Here is a 24092-nt window from a genome sequence, read left to right as displayed (position 1 = left end):
AATGAAGTACTGCTTTCTTAAAGGAAGTATGAGTTAAAATGATGATAAACCCTTAATATCAGTATTTAATGTCATATTTTTTTTCTGTTTGCTGCTGAGTTTTCCTATAAGTTGAACTCTCTGAGGATATTCTTGCAGAGTCTGATTTGTAAATATTGTACAGCTACTTCATCCTCTAGTTTCCAGTGGCTCTTCAGTACATGCAATTGCTGTATTGGACATACTGCATTAAAACTCTGAAAATAACAAATGCCCCAATGAATCAATAGCCTTGAGCTGAAGTCTTTTCAAGAATGTTTGCATCATAGCTAAGTGGATTTTAGCTAATGCAAAGGCACTGCCCAAACGTTTGAATTGATGTATTTAAGTTTACTGTAGATAGCATCACTTTAAAACAACTGTTCAGTTGTGCTGTACAAGGCAGCAGTGTTCCTTCTTTTTCTGTAATTTAGCCTTTCTCTTTGTTGAGAGCTCTAACAATAGTTCATCCATCAGACATTCGAAAGCATGGGGTGGAGTACAGTTTATTTATCTTCCTCTCAGGAACTTTGTATCTCAAGCAGGAATCGTGTGATGCAAATCCAATTCAGCATAGAGTCCTAGTAAGGATTATTTTGTAATCTGTTTCTCTAAACATGATACACAAGGACATTAAACCTAAGCAGTCCACAATATGCAAATGAATACTGACAAAGCTCCAGGTCAGTGAGAGAAAAGGATATGGAAAACCTTTTTGGGAACACCGACCGAATCAAGCACTCATGGGAAGACCGAACTGTGGGGTGTAAGTGTGCAGTAGAGAGAGAATGACACAGTTCATCAGTGTGCTGTGTGGTTGTAGTGCTGTAAATCCAAAGCTTATAGAAATTAGGGGTGGGGCTAGGACAGAGAGAAGAGAAAGAAGATTAGCTGCTTCAAAGGTTTCTTCGGTGATAAGAAGCTGCCAGTGGTTGTGTGTCCTTCTCTTTATTACACCAGCAGGTGAGTGAAAGATGTCTGGGTTACTGTTGTAAAACTAAGAGGAAACTTCAGTGTCGTTCAGCACTTCATAGATACAACAACAACAACAAAAAAAATCCAGTATATGGTTATCGTGCAAATGTATTTATACAAGCACTGAATTTTTTATTAGATATTGTTCTGTCAAATTTGACATGTGCTTTAATGATTGTACTTTATCTCAGATCATATTTGAATGAAGTTAGTTCATTATCAAAGTTCATTAAAATACTTAGTTAAAACTTTTTATTTGAAACTTATTTTTGGTGATAAATTTCTGTCCTGTCTGATCGTCTTTTAGTTGTATTTGCATTTGGCTTTGATTTCATCCTGTTTTGTGCTGAGGCTTGAAGCATGGTTCCAGACATAGAGAGAATTATTGAGAGCATCGTCCGCAGAGACCAGGACAGCGTGCAGCTTCTGCTCAACAGCTACAACACACAGGTCACTATTCTCTGTTACAATTACTGTGTTGCTATAGAAGTATTTATTTATGCAACAATGGAAACAGTTTTTCTGTACATTCGACACTGTAAGCTAAAAATTTTAAATATTACTTATCATCATATAATCATTACAGCACTTCAGCAAAAAAATCAGGTTTCTTCTTATTTAAAAGTGACTTTGCATTAATATATTAGACACAATTAATTAGCATTATAAATTGGACGTTGCACAAATTTAGAATCTGGTGGCTTCTAGCGGTTTTCCCAGAGACTGAGTCAGTGTTGATTGTCACAGCAGCTAGTTTTCTTGGCCTGGCTAGTCCAGAACCAGAGCTGACCCCTCTAGTTCCTGTCATGGTGCCCGTGTTGGTCTGAGTGGCCTCGCCAGCTCCGGTCTTTGAGCCAGAGCCAACACCTTAGTCCCTATTTTTGCTCTGCCTCCAGCAGGATCCACCTGTATGATGCTGCATTGCTGAAGGAATTCTGGTTCAATCATTCAACCTTTGACAAAAAACAGTTTTTCCAGTTGCTCTTTTAAGAGTGTATGTCATTATTAAAAATATGTATTATCTATATATATATCTATGTTGTGAACCTGCTATTCTCTGAAAAAAGAAAGAAAAAAATGAATATGAATGAATAAGAAATGATATGAAAAACGAGTATCCTTAAAATATTGTTTTTCTGAAATTAAATTGGCACTGTCGTTATCAAATCGCAGTTTGACTGATGTTCCTATATTCTAGGACACTTTGTCAGTGCAAATCTGTGATCTGGCTTTTCTCCGTTTTCCTAACTGCTTGTGTTCTTTCATTTCTCCACAGTATGCAGAGTGCTTCTTTTTCAACACTGAGGCACAGGAGAGGCAAAAGGTCAGCTCTGTGTGCTTCTCTCCAGTAGTTTCATTCTTTTCGTCTATATTTCCTTTGCCATAGCCTTCAGCCACTCTCATGTCAGCACCCTGTCAGTTGTGTTTTGACTCTTAGCGTGATCTCTAAATGTATATTATAAAGCATGCTTATAGCAGTCACTGGAGTATTCTGATTCTTTGCTATTTGTTTTTAGAAAAGTTTTCCTATCTTCATAGCACATGATTTTCCAAGTGCTCAGTGATTATCCCAACCCACCAACAAACAGAGGCTCAGGAATACGTTAGATGATCTGGAATAGACAAAAAAAGTCTTCTTGGATTATTTCTGCTGATTTTCAGTTTGCTTGAATTTCTCTTGCTGCTTCTGTGAGGGGTTCTGCTGCCAAACTAAAAAACAAGAAAAGGGAAAAAACCAGACTATTAACTGCTGGGAATTCTGGTCTGTTGCGTACCCTTTGACAAAGTTCCTCTTTATTATTTTCATTTTGTTTTTCATCCTCACGTTTTAGCAGCCCTCAATTTTTATGAACTGCAGTTAATAAAGGTAAAATTTGAACCTGAATGATTAACAGTCCCATCTCAAATGAATTTCTTTCCAGCTCATCTGTGCTGATTCTGCTGTCCTCCTCCACCTCAGTCTTCATCTGTTTCTAATGCTTAAATATCAATTCTACTTTTTACATGTATTTCTGTCACTGTTCATGGACTATCTGGCTGCAGCAGCAACAACTGGAAGAGGTTTGGGGCATTGATTTTTTTTAATTAGCAAACATGTACACTAGATAGAAAATTGATAGGATATGCATGTTGGTGTGATCTTAAAACTGGACGCAAACAAACTGATTTCTTTATCTACATACAAGGAGTTTCTGACTTCCAAATTCCAATTAAAATATATTGGCCATTGCACTGTATGGTAGCCGATCATGGGGTTCCCTCTACATGCAGTATGCACAGTGCAAACCACCAACCAGGCATATACCCACTGATAATGATAGTTCAAAAGAAAGCACTTCATTTTTTAAAATCACCTTAAATCCAGCCTCCTTGCTTTCCCCCAAAGGCGTCCTGTATATCAGCTGGTGCCGACACTAACTGGCTCCTTTCAAACACACCCGATCAAGCTTAGAACAGCACTGTATTATACATCACTAGTATACTACTACCACACAAGTATATATCAACATACCTTTAACATTTATTAAAAAAATTATATTTTGACGTTTTGACAATATTGTTTTTAGGAACTCTTGTGCGAATAAAGCACCTTTAAAGTTAATTATAATTAGATAGAGAGACAGAGAGAGTGAGTGAGCGAGTGCTGACTCAGTATAACAGTAATCCAAAATAATACCAGTGTGTGCATGTGAGTTCCAAAAGCGATTGCTAATTATATTTAGAGCAGCATGTTCTCAAAGCTGCTTGAACACCTCATGACTAAGCATTAGCAGCGCTGACCTTCACTGTACAGACATGCTAGAGCTACACAAACTATTCTTTTTCCTCTACACTCTCCGTACGCTGCGAATTAATGTCATCGAGATATTTGCTTAAATGATCTTGTAGTTTTCAGTGAAACCACTAAACTTACATACAACTACCACAATAAAAGGATGTGGTATTTGTCTTAAGTACTTCAGTGCTTTTTGGTATTATAACTTTAGTGTAGTACTGTAGTGCAAGTGCTGCAGGATATAAAGTGAAGAGGATGTAAATATCCAAATACAGCATGACTAAAAAAGTGGTCATGTGTACTTGTCTTTATTATCATGCAGCCATGTCATAATCATCACTCAGTCAGCACTGCTCCCTCAGCAGTGAATCTCAGATGAAGCCTGAATGAATGTTCAAACTATAAACATGCTGAGCTTCTTGTGTTGCATTAAACAGACTTTGCAGTGATTCGTGCTATTTCTCTCTCTCTCTTGGGTAATTAGTTCAGGAAGAAAAAATTCAGGGACTGTGCTCCTGCTTCCGACTCTGACATTGACTCAGATGATGAGAATGCAGAGCTTCTGCTCCGGCAGGTAGGCCAGTGATTATATACCCCTGTGTGTCTACTCTTATGGCTACATGTCCCTGTGTATGCTAACACAAGTCTGCCACACTCATCCCTGTATTTGCACATTTTGCATTCTTTGTCTTTTCTCCTTGCAGTTCGTCATTCTAACCCTTCTTCACTGTAACATCTCCCCCCCGACTACTTTTTCAGGATCTGTCTGCAGCCCTGTTGTGCTTCATTGGTAGTCAGCTACAGCCGGCGGTTTTACGGGTTTGCCTGCATACACTGCGTATCCTGTCCCGTGACCGTAGGGCCCTGGGGCACATGGTCACTGATAGTGCCCTTCTCACATTAGCACACATGGGAGGCATCGCCATACCACAGACATGCCTACAGCAAGAAAATCAGGAAGCTGAAGGTGACGTGGGCAGATCATGCAGCACAACCCATATTAGAGCTGTGAGTAGTTGTGAGCAGGGTGCAGAAGCCGGCACTGCCCCGTCTGGGTGCTTTGTGGTTTCATTTTCTGTTCTTGCTGAAGGAGCTGTCTCTCCAGCCACACGTGGTTCAGTGAATCACTGCTATCAGCAGAAACATGATGGAGCGCATGTGGCGCTCTCCCGTGGCAAAAAAGACACCCAACAAGATAACAGTGAGGAACAAGAGGAGGATGGAGAGGTGTGCAGGAAGGAAGCCTTGAAAGTCTTGTGTAATGTCATCTACAACAGCCCCCGGGCACAGGAGAGAGCCAGTGCACTAAGGTGACATTTTTAAAAATGTGTCGACTTGGTCGTAAAGTTGCCTTCCAAGCTACAAGTTTCATTCTCTGCTAAGAAAACGATTGGCAATAAAGTCTCAATAAAAATGTCAAATGAAGGCAAACAAAAACATCAGAATGATGCATTTGAGACATCTTACAGGATGCAATGTCAAAATACTCATATGAAAACCATTCTTGGCTGTCACTTATTTTCTCCTAAATCATTTACAATCTTTGCAACTATTTTTTCTAGTTATATTCAAATACTGTTTATTCTTTATATACAAGGATGTGACGCTAATCAGCTCAACTGCTTGCCTGAAAATGTGATTCCTATATTCATGAAAGGCTATTGCAAGGTTTGTGGGAGAGTCTGAAGGAGGAGATCTGGAGTAAAGTGCCACTCAGCTGCCACTTTTACAAGCTGAGGCTACTCTTCTTACTCACAGCCCTGAGACCTGAACTCAGGCTGCAGCTGCAACAGGTAAATGATTTCTAACCTATCAAGGATGGAATTACATGGTATCATTGCTTTCTAGCAATAAAAAAGGTGATCTTGAGAAACTAAATGCAGTCACACTTTCTTTATCCTGGGTGTGTATGGTATTCATTTATGAGCAACAAGCTATGAGTTGACAAAGGACATCTGTGACAGGCTTTTCATGTTGGACAATCTAAAGTGACCATGATTGCTTCAAACACATGAAGTCTCTCAAAATGTCCTATGACATTGTTAGATATGATACTGTTATTTACAGGAGCCATTTAATATTCCAGTTATACTGAAAGTGGACCAAAACTTTAGCATTTTATTTAGAAATCATTTCACAATAGAGTGACAGAGCAGTGGATGTCAGCTGACTGTAGATTGTTGTCACATTAAAATCTTAGGAATAATAAAATTAAGATTTGATTAAGTATTTCTTCATCATAACTAAACCTACAAAGCCTATTAGACAAACAGACAGTCACACCACCTCCAAGCCCTTATAGGCCTTATATGCTGATCAGGACAAACATGCATGTTTTCTGGTCTCCTGAAATCAAGAGTGTCAAAGAACCGTGCTTCACATCTGCCTTAAAGCTCAGTGGTTTGTTTGTTCTTGTCAGGAGCGGGGAGTCTCAGTGCTGACCAAAGCCTTGGAGCAGTGCCTGGCTGTGAGCTGGGGTGTGGAATATGAGGTGCTTACCGACAGTAAACAACCTCCCATTTCCATGGAGGTGTCCCAGAAGGTCATTGAGATCCTCAAGACACTCTTCAACATCACTCACATGTTCCACAGGCAGGAGCCTGATGAGGTGATTAGCTGGGGGATTCCTCCAATTTAGCTGGAGCTTAATAACTAAATCAAAGAAACTAACATCATATTGCTAACATCTGAATGTTTGTTCAGGTATTATCACTAAATTATTTTGTTTACAATACCGTGTCCACTTTAAGATAATCCTATATTTTTTTTCAGAGGTGACCAATGTCTAGGTTTTGTCTCTTAATGGGATTTTAAAAAATGTGTAATACATTATTATTGCTGCCATTTACGTTGCTGTTAGTTGATTTGCAAATCACTCAAAGCTTTAATTGAAAGCCATGCCAAAAAAATAAGTTGGGCAGGGGCACGTGTTGTATCCTTTTCTTTTGCCGTCACTGATAAATAAGCTTTGAACGTCCAGTAGCAGAGCTTCAGTTTGGTCAGGGAGGTAGACCAAGGCAACAGGCTGCAACTGAATCATAGTTAACTGATCAGCAGTTCAACATAAGTTGAGCCCAGGCAGGACACGCCCCAAATCTCCAGCCTTGTTCCTCAGTCTGTCAACTCTGCCTCAACTCTGCCTTCCTGTAATGTATTCAGTAATCTTTCATTGAGCTTATTTATATATATTTCCGGAGTATTACACATCTACTCTTTGCAGTTGTTCTTGATCGATTTGTCCTCAGCAGGAATGTAATTCTCACCACTCTTTATACAAATTTTACAACAGTTCAGGCATTTTTCCTAATGCAGACTCATCTGTGCAAAGACAACCAAAAAAATCAAGATCTTTTTCACATATGTCAAAATGTGTAAAGTCAGTCAATCATTTCAACCTTGTGTAAAACTTTTTACCACCATTTCAGGATGTTGATACTGAGTTGCTTTTTCCTTTTATTAAAACCTCACTGACTTTGAAAATAGTGCTAATGTGGGTTAAAAATTGTTCAGAAAAAAAGAAATGTGAAGGATTTATTTAAAACTTTACAAAATTGATGCTTGTGAAACTATATGGATCAGGAAACAGAGAAATATGCACAATCTGAGAATATAGTCAGAGTGTTCTGGTCCTTCAACACCTGACGCTGACCTTGTTAAGCCGGTATGGCTTCAGTTACATATCTCACACTGCAGTTTTAATGTGTTGTGAGATTTAAGTGAGAGGTGCATCAACACAGTGAAAATGTCTTTGGTAGTGAAGCGTGTGTGGAAATGTGTTACTGATTTGAGAACTGCATTTAGAGTGGTGAGAATTACGTTTCTGCTGTGTGATTTGTGCTTCAGCCATCGAAAAAACTTATAACAGGCTTTAGATAGAAATTTCTTGTCCTACGCTGAAGCCTGATGATGCCACTTTCACATTATCAGGGTTGTTTATTCAAAGTTCTTGCAGAGGCAACAAAAGCATACAGTGTGTTAACTATGGCAAGTAAACTCTGTTTAAGCCGTCTATATCTGACAAACAGAAAATACAAAGGTGTTGCTACTCTGCCTCTATGGTTCCCTTTGAAACTGTTGGCCTTTACAAATTCAATATACATTTTTCTTCTTGTTTATCACATAGACTAAACCTGTCTGAAATAAATAAAGTATATAAATATTAAGAGCAAATGTGAAAGTAAATTTGAGAATGTTCCCCAAACGATCTCACTGTAACTTTGGGCATTTTAACATCTGTGCCATTTAGCAGTAAGCCTTGCTGCTCTAGGTCTGTTACCCCTGGTTTAGTCATTAGAAGGGGAAATCAGAAAAAACATAAATCCTGCTAAAAACAAAACAAAATAAATCTTTTCAGTCCTATATTATCTGTAAATCCAGTGGAAAAGGAAGATATAATAAAAGTATATTAACAAATTCATTGCAGGAAACATTTTTTTTCCAATTAAAAAACATTAGATTAGCACAGAAAAAATGATGCACATGCTTCAGGTTCAGAGAGGAGGAGGTGTGACCAATGCCCAGTTGTTATAAACTTTGCATCTTATACATGTTTAACTGTTTTAGGAAGATGCTGCCCTGTATCGACACCTAGTGGCTGTGCTGCGCCATTGCCTGCTCCTGTCATGTGAAGGAGAAGACACATTAGAAGAACTCCAAGGGTCAGACTAGTATTTCTGAAGCTTTAGATGGTTTTGGCTAAAATAATAGATACTGGAGTGATTATTGATAACCTAGATGACATTCTTACAGTTGATCTAAAAAGTGTTATGACTTCTGTCCACAGGCACACGGTGAATGTCCTGTCAGCATTGCCACTGACATGTCTGGATGTCCTGGTGTCTGTCCAGGTGGACCAAGCATCCCATAAGTGCGAGGGGGTCAACATGGACTGTGTCCACAAATTGTTGCTCTTTATGAACCGACGGCTAAACAGGGCAAGTGAATATGTGGTGAAGGAAACACATGTTGTGACTGCATAGGTTAGTTTGACAACATGACTGATACGGATATCAGTGCTGGTATGTTTTGTCTGATGAGCTTTACAGATGAAAATGAAAAATCAGGATCAACTTTAAGATTTCCTGAAGTAACAAATAATTAAACCTTAACTAAACCATACCAGGAAAGCCTTCTTTTCTATAACCGAGGATTATAGAAACGATGGCTTACCAGAATTCTTATCATCTACTAAAACCTAAATACAGAATGGTTGAACCATTATGCAAAGTAGGTATTTTTCGTGATACACAAAATATCTACTTCACTGACTTTAAAATAAAATGATTCTGAAAAGCAGAAGCTTTATCTCCTTGTATTACACCTGCAAGGAATCTTTTGTTTGCCTACAACAGCTTGACAGTGAAGGATTTTCATTATTTCATCAGAATGATGTCATCCCTATAGCATGGTTATGGTTACAGTGGTTATTGACAGATTATATTGCTTATTTATTTAATAGATAATAAAAAGTAACTAACCGATCCAAATTGGATCTCTTACTTTACCAAATAAAGTAAGCGATGATGGCATTAACATATAACATGTTAATGCCATCATTTATAAAGTCTAAGTAAATAATTAAAGTATTTAAATGCAAATATATATATATAGAATGACTAAGATATGACCTCAGTGCTTTTGAGTTTTATAAATACTCCTTTCATAGTGGGTGTCCAAATTCATGGGCCGCATCCTCCTGAGGCCGCATGTCACAGCGACACGACGAAGGCTGTCCAAAATTCGTAGACTCCTCCGAATGCAGCCGACTAATGTGCCCTCCTATTCCCCGAATTTGAAGGATGGGTCGGGTGTGTCCTTCGTGTCCCACCATATCCCAGAATTCATAGCGTGGCCCAGCCAATTCCGGTTTCCAACAATGGAGGCCACTACTAAGTTTTAATATTACTGTTATTAATCTTTCTGGGTCACAAAATAAACTTTAAAGATATTTTCAGGTGAGAAAGCAGCCGTGTAAACTTCAAATATCTGCTCGGTTTATCAAGATATCACATATTTGCAAAAGTGCTCCCACATTTTCGGAGACGTCTGTTACCCACCAGCTCAATAGCTAGCTGGGGTGAGAACAGCGAACTCCCTGCACATCGTTTTAAAAGCCCCCCTGGTCTTTCGCTACTCAGGTTAAAAATGATATTTACAGTGACTTGCAAAAGTATTTTGCCCCCTTGAACTTTCCCACATTTTGTCACATTACAGCCACAAACATGAATCACTTTTATTGGAATTCCACATGAAAGACCAACACAAAGTGGTGCACACGTGAGAAGTGGAACAAAAATCAGACATGATTCCAAACATTTTTACAAATAAATAACTGCAAAGTGGGATGTGTGTAATTATTCAGCCCCCTTTGGTCTGAGTGCAGTCAGTTGCACATAGACGTTGCCTGATGAGTGCTAATGACTAAACAGAGTGCACCTGTGTGTGATCTAATGTCAGTACAAATACAGCTGCTCTGTGACGCCTCAGAGGTTGTCTAAGAGAATATTGGGAGCAACAACACCATGAAGTCCAAAGAACAAAGCAGACAGGTCAGGGATAAAGTTATTGAGACATTTAAAGCAGGCTTAGGCTACAAAAAGATTTCCCAAGCCTTGAACATCCCACGGAGCACTGTTCAAGCCATCATTCAGAAATGGAAGGAGTACGGCACAACTGTAAACCTACCAAGACAAGGCCGTCCACCTAAACTCACAGGCCCAACAAGGAGAGCGCTGATCAGAAATGCAGCCAAGGGGCCCACGGTGACTCTGGACGAGCTGCAGAGATCTACAGCTCAGGTGGGGGAATCTGTCCATAGGACAACTATTAGTCGTGCACTGCACAAAGTTGGCCTTTATGGAAGAGTGGCAAGAAGAAAGCCATTGTTAACAGAAAACCATAAGAAGTCCCGTTTGCAGTTTGCCACAAGCCATGTGGGGGACACAGCAAACATGTGGAAGAAGCTGCTCTGGTCAGATGAGACCAACATGGAACTTTTTGGCCAAAATGCAAAACGCTATGTGTGGCGGAAAACTAACACTGCATATCACTCTGAACACACCATCCCCACTGTCAGATATGGTGGTGGCAGCATCATGCTCTGGGGGGGGGGGCTTCTGTTCAGCAGGGACAGGGAAGCTGGTCAGAGTTGATGGGAAGATGGATGGAGCCAAATACAGAGCAGTCTTGGAAGAAAACCTCTTGGAGTCTGCAAAAGACTTGAGACTGAGGCGGAGGTTCAGCTTCCAGCAGGACAACGACCCTAAACATAAAGCCAGGGCAACAATGGGATGGTTTAAAACAAAACATATCCATGTGTTAGAACGGCCCAGTCAAAGTCCAGATCTGAATCCAATCCAGAATCTGTGGCAAGATCTGAAAACTGCTGTTCACAAACGCTGCCCATCTAATCTGACTGAGCTGGAGCTGTTTTGCAAAGAAGAATGGGCAAAGATTTCAGTCTGTAGATGTGCAAAGCTGGTAGAGACAGACCCTAAAAGTCTGGCAGCTGGAACTGCAGCAAAAGGTGGTTCTACAAAGTATTGACTCAGGGGGCTGAATAATTACGCACACCCCACTTTGCAGTTATTTATTTGTAAAAATGTTTGGAATCATGTCTGATTTTCGTTCCACTTCTCACGTGTGCACCACTTTGTGTTGGTCTTTCACCTGGAATTCCAATAACATTGATTCATGTTTGTGGCTGTAATGTGATAAAATGTGGGAAAGTTCAAGGGGGCAAAATACTTTTGCAAGCCGCTGTAAGTCACTCAGATAACTTAAAAATGTTATTGTTTGGCTTTTTTCAGTGTTTTATTTGTTCCTGAGTAAATCAGTTTGGCTGAGATTAAAGTTGTAGTTTTCACACAGCTGAATAAACGTCAAACAGAAAACTGATTAAACAGAAGTGTGAAATGGTCGAGAGTTTACTCCAGTGTCCTGTTATATTTTAGATAGCAAGGAGCAGACGTCCGAGTTTATTAAACTCCAACGAGACAGCTGGTGACGCAGATCTGAAGGCTAGACCGTCTAATTTCACATTTCCGGCCTACCATATATATATATATATATATATATATATATTTGTGTTGTACCTCGTCAATCTCTAGCTGTGAGAGCAGTCCCTTCTTTCGAATGTTGGAACACTGAGCTACTAGTTGTTTCGCCGTCATTGTGGATGTTGGGTATCGAAGAATCCATAGGTCCCTCATCCTATTCATGTAGCCCCTTCCGCCGGGGTTACTTGCGTAGTAGCATTCCAACAACGCCCTGTTTTCGTCCCTTGCCCACCGATGCCTTCTTGTTCCAGTAGCCCACTTTTCGTCAGGGTGCCCTGGTTCCTCAACACCTGACGCGGACCTTGTTGATCCGGGCGACGTCCGAGCCGGCATGCCTTCATATTTATCTGTCTCGCTCATGTCTGCGGTAGGCTTGCTTAGCATAGGGGGTCTAGCCTTAGGACCCTTACTGGATACAGACGCCCCAGGCAGGAATCGAACTTGCGATCCTCTGTTCCAAAGGCGTGTAGTTTAACCACTACGCTATCCAGCGTAGCCGGTGGATCCCCCGTAGCCGGTTACCAAGATTACGTGAAGTACCCTCAGAAGGTCTGCTAGATGATGTTAATGCAGCACTACGGGCAATACCTACAACCACGATTACCGACACTAACAAGCTGATCTACAATACGGCAGCAGTGATCAGTGAGATGCTTGGCTACAAGTTGAACAGCCACAAGGGGCAGTACCCTCCATGGAGAAGGAGGCTAGAGGGCAAGATCAAAGTAGCACGGAGGGAGGTTAGCCAACTAACAGAGTTGCAGAAAGGTGCGACAAATAAGGTGCCTAAGAAATACAGCAAGCTGTCCATACCTGAGGCCTTGGAAACTGCCAAGCAAAGACTCACAGCCTTGGCCAGCCGCTTGAGGAGGTACACCAGAGAGATAGAAGGCAGGAGAATAAACCAGCTGTTCTCCACAGAACCAGCAAAGGTGTACTCTCAGTGGCAAGGGAACAATAAGAGAACAGCACCACCAAGGCTGGAGACGGAGCAATACTGGAAGAGCATATGGGAGAAGGATGCAACCCATAACGGCAATGCTCAGTGGCTAGTGGATCTGAGGGCAGACCACAGCGACCTCCCTGAACAGGGTCCAGTAACCATCACAGTGGCAGATATCCAAGAAAGGGTCTCCAGTATGAAGAGTTGGACAGCACCAGGGCCCGACATGGTTCACGCCTACTGGCTGAAGAAGCTGACTGCACTCCACGAGCGTCTGGCAGCACAAATGAACCAGCTGCTAGTTAACGAGAGACACCCGGAATGGCTAACTGAAGGCCGGACGGTCCTGATCCCCAAGGACCCCAAGAAGGGACCGGTCCCCTCCAACTACCGACCAATAACCTGCCTCAGTACTACATGGAAGCTCCTGTCAGGCATCATATCGGCTAAGATGAACAGGCACATGGGTCAATACATGAGCGGGACACAGAAAGGAATTGGCAAGAATACCAGAGGCGCAAAACACCAGCTACTGGTAGACAGAACAATCAGCCGAGACTGCAAGACCAGACTGACCAACCTGTGCACTGCCTGGATTGATTACAAGAAGGCCTATGACTCAATGCCCCACAGCTGGATACTGGAATGCCTAGAATTGTACAAGATCAATGGGACCCTAAGAGCCTTCATCAGGAACTCAATGGGGATGTGGCGTACAACACTAGAGGCCAACTCCAAGCCCATAGCACAAGTTACCATCAAGTGCGGGATCTACCAAGGAGATGCTCTGTCCCCACTGCTGTTCTGCATAGGCCTGAACCCCCTCAGTGAGATCATTAACAAGACTGGCTACGGATACCGACTACGGAACGGAGCAGTTGTCAGCCACCTCCTGTACATGGATGACATCAAGCTGTATGCCAAGAGTGAACGAGACATCGATTCACTGATCCACACTACCAGGCTATACAGCAATGACATTGGAATGTCGTTCGGACTGGAGAAGTGTAGTCGGATGGTAACAAAGAGAGGGAAGGTAGTCAGAACTGAGGGGATTGAACTACCAGAAGGCAACATTGCAGACATAGAGGACAGTTACAAGTACCTGGGGATCCCGCAGGCAAATGGGAACCATGAAGAGGCCGCTAGAAAGGCTGCAACCACCAAGTACCTGCAGAGGGTCAGGCAAGTCCTGAGGAGTCAGCTGAATGGTAAGAACAAGATCCGGGCCATCAACACATACGCCCTGCCCGTGATCAGGTACCCTGCTGGGGTAATAGGCTGGCCAAAGGAGGAGATAGAAGCCACTGACATAAAGACAAGAAAGCTCCTGACCATGCATGGAGGGTTTCACCCCAAGTCCAGCACCCTGAGGCTGTACGCTAAGTGGAAGGAAGGGGGCCGGGGACTGGTGAGTGTCAGCACCACAGTCCAGGATGAGACAAGAAACATCCAAGAATACATTGGGAAGATGGCCCCAACTGACCGAGTGCTCAGTGAATACCTCAGGCAGCAGAAACCCAAGAAAGAGGAGGGAGACGAGGAACCATCATGGAAGGACAGGCCCCTGCACGGTATGTACCACCGGCAGATAGAGGAGGTGGCTGATATCCAGAAATCCTACCAGTGGCTGGACAAAGCTGGACTGAAAGACAGCACAGAGGCACTAATCATGGCAGCACAAGAACAAGCTCTGAGTACAAGATCCATAGAGGCTGGGGTCTATCACACCAGGCAAGACCCCAGGTGCAGGCTGTGTAAAGATGCCCCAGAGACAATCCAGCACATAACAGCAGGGTGCAAGATGCTAGCAGGCAAGGCATACATGGAACGCCATAACCAAGTGGCCGGCATAGTGTACAGGAACATCTGTGCCGAGTATAACCTAGAAGTCCCGAGGTCAAAATGGGAGATGCCCCCAAGGGTGGTGGAGAATGACCGAGCTAAGATCCTGTGGGACTTCCAGATACAGACGGACAAAATGGTGGTGGCTAACCAACCGGACATAGTGGTGGTAGACAAACAGAAGAAGACGGCCGTAGTGATCGATGTAGCGGTTCCGAATGACAGCAATATCAGGAAGAAGGAACACGAGAAGCTGGAGAAATACCAAGGGCTCAGAGAAGAGCTCGAGAGGATGTGGAGGGTGAAGGTAACGGTGGTCCCCGTGGTAATCGGAGCACTAGGTGCGGTGACTCCCAAGCTAGGCGAGTGGCTCCAGCAGATCCCGGGAATAACATCGGAGATCTCTGTCCAGAAGAGCGCAGTCCTGGGAACAGCTAAGATACTGCGCAGGACCCTCAAGCTCCCAGGCCTCTGGTAGAGGACCCGAGCTTGAAGGATAAACCGCCCGCAGGGGCGTGCTGGGTGTTTTTTATATATATATATATATATACACATACACAGTGAGCTGGGAGGGGGGACCAGGGCTCCAGGGGAGAGAGGGGGTAATCCACACACACGTTTCCTCTTCTGCACAGTCACCGCCACAGCTCCTCCGCACACACTCACTCCTCTTCAGCCGCACTCGCTCCAAAACTCCACTCACGCCGCCACACCCAGGAAGGGTCCGTGATTTGGTCCAGAAGGGGGATATCTACACACAGAATTCACTGTTAGTTACACAGCAACATACACACAGGGAAATCTTTTGAGAATGCCGAGAGCACGAACTCAGGAGGTTCAACGTTCCAGCGGTGAGCTGCTCTGTGCCACTGCCTTAAATAGCAGCTGGGGAAATCAGCCAGATCAGCAGCAGGTGGAGACAATCACACAGGTGCGTGGGCAAAGAACGAGAGCCCGTAACGAGCTCCACCCAGGCAGAGAGGAGGAGAAAAGGCATAAAAAACAACAACAAAACCCGTAGCCAGCGTGAGCCAGCCAGAGAGACATGGGGACCATGAAACTATGAATTTGGACATCTCTATAGTGTACTTCACAGTTACTTCAGACAGTTAGTAGCTGTTAGGTAGATATTTGGTGTGACCTCATCTAAAGTGAGGAATGCTTTTGCCTTATAAAGCATTTATAAATAAAATAAAAGTAACTCAAGACTTGAATAAGTATCAGCTCATCTTCATAACAGAAAAATGAAGAGATAAAGAATAAACAAATATTTATTTGCAGATTCAAACATAATCCACTATAATCTGAGGTAATACAGCTGAACCAGAGTTTTTAAGAGTGGTTTAAGTGACAAAGATACACTAAGCAGTTGAAGCGACGTAGCTAGAAGTAGCTTAACTTCAATATACTGAAGTTTATTCATTTAAAATAAAATATGAATAAAGTTATCAAAATCAGTAGTGAGTAACTGACAGAGCTTCACAAACAAGTCCAAATGTCATTAAAGTAGTTTCCATTACATTCTCATGACACAGATAATTCTCCTTGATGATGGAGAACCACCTCTTAACTTGATCACATCCTTACCCCGAGAAGAACGAGACAGAGACCATCCACTACTTCTTTCATTTAAGCTGAGCTCAGACACCCTAACTATTCTGCTTAATTCAGGAGCACTTTGGAACTGAACCTGACGCTGACTTGACTAAAACTAGCTAACAAAACACGAACCAGAGGAACGTTGAACCTCAGGAATGAACTCTTAAACATCCCAGAGACATTTTCCTGCATTATCAGTTTAATAAGATGAACGCTTTGTTTATGGTTTTTACACCTGTTTGTGAAACTCTGTCAAATTTTCACTACTGATTTGTAATAACCTTATTCCTATTTTAGCTTAAATGAACAAGTTGTAGTATATTTAAGTTTCACTGCTGTGGCTCCAGCTCAGTGTAGCTTTCTCTCTTAAACACCTCTTACAAACTGATTCAGACTCTGGTCCTTTCTACATTTCAGTATTCTGCAAACCTCAGGTGGGTCACGTTTGCATCTGGCAATATATATTTGTATAATTTGTATCTCTTTGTGCTTTGTCTGTGTCATTTTGTGTTGTGAAGACAGCTGAGACTTGTTTGAATCTTGAGGTACTTTCATTTTCATTTAAAAATAAGCCAAAAATAGTCCTCACTTTACATGAGGTCACACAAAATACTAACCTAACAACTACATATTTTTTTTATAGATAATATTTATAAAACATCTATTAACACACTGAACAACAATGAGCTCATGTCATTAATCATTGTATATATATAAATGTGCCTCTGTTAATTATTTACTTGAACATGAACATGTTATATATGAGCTTATTAATCAAGAAAAAACATTTATATCTGTTTATAAATGATACACTGAGAAGGACTAATGCTTTATAAAGGATGAATTTAAATGAAAAGAAAACAGAAGTGTTGGTGTTTGGACCCAGTGGTTCCTGCGAGTCCTCCTCTGTTGATTTGGGACCCCTGGAAGTCTATTTTAAACCTGTTGTTATCGACCTTGGTTTTAAGTTGGACAGTGATTTTAAATTGGACAACCAAATCAGAGCAGTGGTAAAGTCCAGTTTTTATCATTTAAGGCAAATGGCAGGAGTAAAATCCTTTCTTTCGAGGCAGCACTTTGAAACGGTGATACATGCTTTTATTTCTTCCTGCCTGGACGACTGTAACTCACTCTATGTGGGGGTCAGTCAGTCGTTGCTCTCACTGTACAGCACTTTGTGTCAGCTGTGGTTGTTTAAAAGTGCTTTATAAATAAAGGTAATGATGATGAGGTGATGATAAGCACTTACTAGTAGGGATGGGTATTGATAAGATTTTTACGATTCCGATTCCAGTTTCGATTCTGTTTAACGATTCGATTCTTTTTCGATTCTCTTATCGATTCTTTTTTTAAAAAAAGGAGGACACTAAGGTCGATTAGCTTAGAACTTTGTTTTATATCTTCTCTTTGAACAAGATAGAAATTTAGGAGTTACATGGCCTTACAAACCCAACAGTGAGATCTTAAGAGATCCAGCCTACGGCTCTTCAGTGGGGTGTCACAGGGTCCCCAGGAAACAAAAATTGTAAATGTAAAATAATAAAATAAATATTCTTCTGTAGCAATAACAAAGTATAACATAAATGATTCTGTAGCAATTACACAAGAATATCCAGTAATGTCCCTGCCTACAATTAAACGCATTCACTTACCGAAAATCATCTGCTGTGACAAATGTGTGCAAGCCTTTGACCACAAACTGAGTCACTGCTCGGTGACATTCGTCTATCCCGGCCTGAAAGGAGACGCTACCGGTAGACTGCAGCGAGAACTGCCAGCATCTGAGCCAGACTCTGTCTCATCATGGTCACCTAAATGCACAGTGATGGCAGGTTTTGTAATAAGGCAGATCGCGCTAACATAATATGCACTGTTGTTGATTATTTACCTGCCGCATTAACGGGAGAGGACGTGCAAACGTTACCGCTGCTGCTGGGTTGAGATTCACGAGTCCGGAGCGGAATTAAAAACACGACATTCATTTCAGGTCATCGCGTGTTTTGTGAGCAAATGCTTTTGCATATTCGTCGTGTTTCCTCCCTTAAATGAAACATCTACTTTGCAAGTATTGCAAGTTGCCCTGTTGTCATCCGTTCTCGTAAAGTATAACCAAACTTTTGAGCCACCATGTTTCCTGCCAGGTAAATGACGCTCCGCAACGTGGTGACGTCATTCGGGGCGACTGGAATCGATAAGGGAATCGTTTGCAAAAATGGCAAACGATTCCAAGGAATTGAAACAGTGGGAACCGGTTCTCAACAAGAACCTGTTTTTGATACCCATCCCTACTTACTAATTCCTTACTATTGCTTAATAGTGTTATCACACTATTAACACTATATTATTATATAGTGTTACCCAGTTTTTATTCATCTTTAGTGACATATGTAAGCTGTTTAATTGTACACAGGGCCAAAAGCTGAAGGAGAAACTAACACCTGTACTGAATCTACTGACTGAGAGTTCTCGGGTACACAGGGAGACGCGTCACTACATACGGCAAAAGGTAAAAAAAAAAGAAAAAAAAAGTACAAAATGGAAACTGTATCAGCAATTTTTTATCTAACCTCAACATTTGGAATAGATCCTACCTCCACTGAGGGATGTTGCCATCAGACCTGAGCAGGACAGCTCCCTCAGAGGCCAGCTGGTCCGCCTAATGACCCACGTTGACACAGATGTGAAGGATTGTGCTGCTGAACTGCTGTTTGTGCTCTGCAAAGAAAATGGTATAGTTGCAGTTTGCAAGACTAACTGTAGTGATGGGAAAAGTCAAGTTTTCAAAGGACTCTATACAGTCAGGTGCGAGTTAACACAGTGCCAAGAAGAACAAACATCAGCAGTAATCTTAGAGCAGATTATTATTATTATTATTTATTGTACAATCTACTGTACAATATAAAGCGCCTTGAGGCGACTGTTGTTGTGATTTGGCGCTATATAAATAAAATTGAATTGAATTGAATTATTCTTCCCAAGAGCTGACATTCTATCCAATTTACCCCAAGGTCAGACAAGCTTTGAGAAATTCCAGAAAAACCGAGGAGCTACATCTCAGATCTTACAGGCCTCAGTTAACATGTTAAATGTTAAAATTAGCAGTACAATAACAGCAGACAATACTATTAGATGTAAGCAGTTATGTATGGAATGGTTGGCAGGTGAAAGTGTCTTCTCTGGAAAAAAAAAAAGAGCCCCTGGTATTTCTCCAGCTTCTTGTGTTTCTTCTTCCTGATATTGCTGTCATTCTGAACCGCTACATCCATCACTACGGCCATTTTCTTCTGTCTTCCACCACTATGTCCGGTTGGTTAGCCATCACCATTTTTTTCTGTCTGTTTCTGGAAGTCCAACAGGATCTTAGCTCGACCATTCTCCACCACCCTTTTGTCCTCAGGACTTCCAGGCCATATTCGGCACAGATGTTTCTGTACACTATGCCGGCCACTTGGTTATGGCGTTCCATGTATGCCCTGCCTGCTAGCTTCTTGCACCCTGCTGTTATGTGCTGGATTGTCTGACGGGCAAACTCAGAGACGTGGCAAGAATGAACTCAGAACTAACTCGTTAAACTTAAATCATCCTAATAATATCAAAACACTCGGAAAAGTACAAAATTAAATAAATAACTAAATAAAGTTGAAATGCGGGGATTCATGTGTGGGCCATTGAGTCATAGGCTGTCTTGTAGTCGGTCCAGGCAGTGCACATTTCAGTCTGGTACTGCAGTCTAGGACGACTGCTCGGTCTACCAGCAGCTCATGTTTGGCCCCTCTGGTGTTTCTGCCTATCCCTTTCTATGCCATGCTTATGTATTGAGAGCCATGTGCCTGTTCATCTTAGCCTCTATGGTGCCCGACAGGAGCTTCCATGTGGTACTGAGACAGGCTATTGGTATTTGGTCCCTTCTGGTCGCTTCTGGAGGTCCTTGGGTAACAGAACTGTGGCCTTCAGTTAGCCATTCTGGGTGTCTCATCCATTAGCAGCTGGGTCATTTGTGCTGCCAGATGCTCATGGAGTACCTGAACATCTGGGGCCTGGTTATGTCTAACTCTTTTTACTGGAGACCTGTTCTTGGATGCCTATCACTGTGATATATATATATTTTCTTTCTTTAATTCCTGTCTCGCCCCTGCGGGCAGTCTATCCTTCAAGCTTGTGTCCTCTACCAGAAGCCTGGGAGGCCGAGGGTCCTGTGCAGTAGGTTAGCTGTTCCTAGGACTGCGCTCTTCTGGACAGAGATCTCCAAACTTGTTCCTGGGATCTGCTGGATCCGCTCACCTAGCTCCAAGTGCTCCGATTACCACTGGGACCACTGTTACCTTCACCCTCCACATCTTCTTGAGGTCTTCTCTAAGACCTTGGTGCTCCTCTTAAGTACAGGGTGGGCCATTTTCCTCGAGATGGGTGGTGACCATGGTGGCCATTTAGAAGTCATCCATCTTGGATACAACTTTTGTTTTTTCAATAGGAAGAGGGCCATGTGACACATCAAACTTATTGGTAATGTCACAAGAAAAACAATGGTGTGCTTGGTTTCAACGTAACTTTATTCTTTCATGAGTTATTTACAAGTTTCTCTTTGTTCACAGCCATTGACATGTCGAAGAGGTTAACACGTGAGGAACTTGAACGCGAAATTGTGTTGATATCTGGTGAATGCAGTAACCGGGTCATTGCAGCAGATTTCAATGCAAGACACCCTACGAGACCACCCATCTCCCATGCTACAGTCAGCAAACTGCTTGCTAAGTTTCGTGAAACTGGTTCAGTGTTGGATTTGCCAAAATGTGGACGCAAGAAAAATGTCACTAATGAAGAAACATCAGTGTCTGTCCTAGCTTCATTCAGCAAGAGCCCACAGCGTAGCACTCGCTGCATGTCACTGGAGAGTGGCATCAGTCAAACATCCCTTCGGCAGATATTAGCTACTCACAAATGGCACCCTTACAAACTCCAGCTACTGCAGCATCTCAGCGAGGATGACCCAGATCAGCGCACAGAGTTTGCAGAATGGGCAAAACAAAAATTGGAACAGGACCCTCAGTTCACGCAGAAGATTTTGTTCAGTGATGAGGCAAACTTTTATGTGAATGGTGAAGTTAACAAACAAAACCACCGCTGTTGGTCTGACACTAACCCACATTGGATGGATCCCTCCAAGACTGTGGGAACAACAAAAGTGATGGTTTGGTGTGGTATATGGGGCACAACGATAGTGGGTCCATTCTTCATCAATGGAAACCTCAAGGCCACTGGATATTTGAAATTGCTACATGATGATGTGTTTCCCTCTTTATGCACTGAAGCTGGCACGTTCCCTGAGGTTTTCCAGCAAGATGGTGCACCACCACATTATGGTTGCCAGGTCCGAGCATTCCTAGATGAACAGTTTCCTGGAAAGTGGATTGGTCGTCGTGGGCCAGTTGAATCGCCCCCAAGGTCTCCCAATCTGACCCCCTTAGACTTTTATCTTTGGGGTCATCTGAAGGCAATTGTCTATGGTGTGAAGATACGAGATGTGCAGCACCTGAAACTACAGATACTGGATGCCTGTGCTGGCATTTCTCCTGCGGTGTTGCTATCAGTGTGTGAAGAGTGGGAGAAGAGGGTTGCATTGACAATCCAACACAATGGGCAGCACATTGAACACATTTTATAAGTGGTCAGAAACTTCTAAATAACTCATGAAAGAATAAAGTTACGTTGAAACCAAGCACACCATTGTTTTTCTTGTGACATTACCAATAAGTTTGATGTGTCACATGGTCCTCTTCCTATTGAAAAAACAAAAGTTGTATCCAAGATGGCCGGCTTCTAAATGGCCACCATGGTCACCACCCATCTTGAGGAGTTTGCCCCTCATATATACTAATGTGCCACAAACAGGACTTTAATATCACCAACCATTCCCATTTTATTACGGTGTATCCATATAAATGGTCCACCCTGTACTTTTGGTCTAATCCACCAACTTTCTCATGGAGCAAGCTCTTGCACCAGACTGAGGGTAATTGATGGTCTTTAATATTTCTCCCATTTCCATTTAATTGCACCAGCAGTTGTTACCTCCTCACCAAGCTTCTTGCTAATGGTCTTGTATCCGATTCCAGCCTTGTGCAGATCTATAATCTTGTCCCTGATATCCTGATCCAAACAAACAAACAAACAAACAAACAAACAAACAAACAAACAAACAAACAAACAAACAAACAAACAAACAAACAAACAAACCATGAAAACTGTAATAACTTTAATTTTTCAATCACTTCCACTCTTCTGTTAATACCTATTAACACCTATTAAAGCATACTGACGGGCAGGTTTAGGACTGAATATAAAGGAAGTAGCTCAAAGGGCAGCTTTATTGTTGGCACTCACAGGTAAAACCAATAGAAATACTAACAAGGCTGGAAAGGAGCCAGGAATGCAAACACAAACACACAAAACAAGGGAACACTTTAGAATTGAAAGTGAATTAAAAATAAATAAATAAATATGACAAAAGATAAAACACATTTCAGAAACTTACATGGAAACACTCACTGCACAGTAGGAAATTATTTCATATGGAAACACTTTCTTCTGTGTTCCCTTCACAGTCAGCCGATTTGTCAAATATACTGGATATGGCAATGCTGCAGGGCTGTTGGCAGCTCGGGGACTGCTTAATGGTAGAATGAGTTCTAGTAACAGCCAGTACTCCAGCGACTCAGACTCAGACACAGAAGAGTACCGAGAGGCCAAAGCCAAGATTAACCTGGTGACTGGCCGGGTAGAAGCAGACCAGCCTGATCCAATGGAGGGCATGACGGACGAAGAGAAAGAAGAGGAGGCACGTCACCTCATCAGTATGATCAACAGACTGTCACGGTGAGTGTGTTAATAATGCAGAACACACAGTATGGTTAAAGAGAAGCTTTCATTTATAATGATGTATATGCTGTTTCTTACTCAGTGAACAAATCATTCAGCCAATGGGTGTGACAGCAGAGGGCAGACTGGCTCCACTTTGGGGCCAAATGAGTGACTGCACGCTGGAAGAAGAGGAAGAGGAAGAATTGAATCTCATGCCAGAGGGGGGCAAAGACAGTCAGATGGAATAGGATGATGTAAACAAAGAGCGAGGCAGAGATGCTAACACACGTATATCCAGTGTTGGGAAGGTTACTTTTGAAATGTACTCCACTACAGATTACAGGATACATGCCCCAAAATGTTGTTTGCAATGTATTCTATTAAGTTACTCAGTGTGAGTAATGTATTCTAAGTACTTTGGATTACATAATATTGTCATGCTTTTTACAACTACGTAAATATACTATTACTGAAGGCTACTCGCAAACGCGCTAACATTGCTAGCTGGCATTAGCTGGGGTTAGTTCATAGACTGCATTCAGAAGTGCACATTTGCAGCTAGCAGGTTGTTAATGCTATCCAGCAAGTCTAACTGTCTATGAACTAACCTCAGCTAACGCCAGCTAACAATGTTAGCTTGGTGACGAGTAGCCTTCAGTAATAGTAGTAAATCACACATAATCCAGGTAGCTACCAGAACTAAAACAAGCTAGCTGCAGTAGGCTAATGTTAGTTTTTTAAAAAAAAACAACTTACTTCCAGATAGGGTTGCCACAAACAATTATTTTGATAGTCGACTAGTCACCGATTATTTTTGCGATTAGTCGACTAATCAGATCATCATCCATTGGACGTAAAACGTACAGCTTATTGCACCAGCAGCATCTGCTCTTATATAACTATCATTAGCTTACAGCTTTAAGTGTTTAAGGTATGTGCAAACTAAAAATAAAGACAAGATGATAGTTTATTAAATTTTATTGAAATTTGCAGATTGTTTCGGTGAAGTTTAATAATCTCC

At 42.0% G+C, this 24092-nt stretch overlaps 1 protein-coding gene across 1 annotated transcript; it reads left to right on the top strand.

Moving 5' to 3' along the window:
- Window positions 1–1353: 1353 nt before the first annotated feature.
- On the top strand, window positions 1354–23319 carry LOC146632952 (chaperone Ric-8A). The gene is made up of 13 exons (XM_085351909.1): window positions 1354–1443; window positions 2270–2317; window positions 3037–3054; window positions 4254–4343; window positions 4529–5079; window positions 5427–5562; window positions 6189–6377; window positions 8333–8427; window positions 8553–8703; window positions 18624–18719; window positions 18798–18942; window positions 22816–23086; window positions 23172–23319. Exons 1-13 carry the CDS (start codon window positions 1354–1356, stop codon window positions 23317–23319), a joined length of 2028 nt encoding a protein of 675 aa, XP_085208035.1.
- Window positions 23320–24092: the final 773 nt, after the last annotated feature.

The sequence above is a fragment of the Diplotaxodon limnothrissa genome, linkage group LG4, assembly GCF_057381915.1.
Source record: "Diplotaxodon limnothrissa isolate DT_005_m linkage group LG4, D_limnothrissa_male_GT1.1, whole genome shotgun sequence".
Lineage (NCBI taxonomy): Eukaryota > Metazoa > Chordata > Actinopteri > Cichliformes > Cichlidae > Diplotaxodon > Diplotaxodon limnothrissa.
The sequence above is the reverse complement of the archived record's forward strand: the minus strand, read 5'-3'. Positions and strand labels throughout refer to the sequence as shown.

What these genes read in the sequence shown, in the direction of transcription:
- LOC146632952 (XM_085351909.1), top strand. Translation starts at nt 1,354, where the DNA reads ATGGTTCCAGACATAGAGAGAATTATTGAGAGCATCGTCCGCAGAGAC. An exon ending in TCAGGCTGCAGCTGCAACAG is followed by an intron (nt 5,563 to 6,188) that starts GTAAATGATTTC and finishes TGTTCTTGTCAG; the next exon opens with GAGCGGGGAGTCTCAGTGCT. An exon ending in ACATTAGAAGAACTCCAAGG is followed by an intron (nt 8,428 to 8,552) that starts GTCAGACTAGTA and finishes TTCTGTCCACAG; the next exon opens with GCACACGGTGAATGTCCTGT.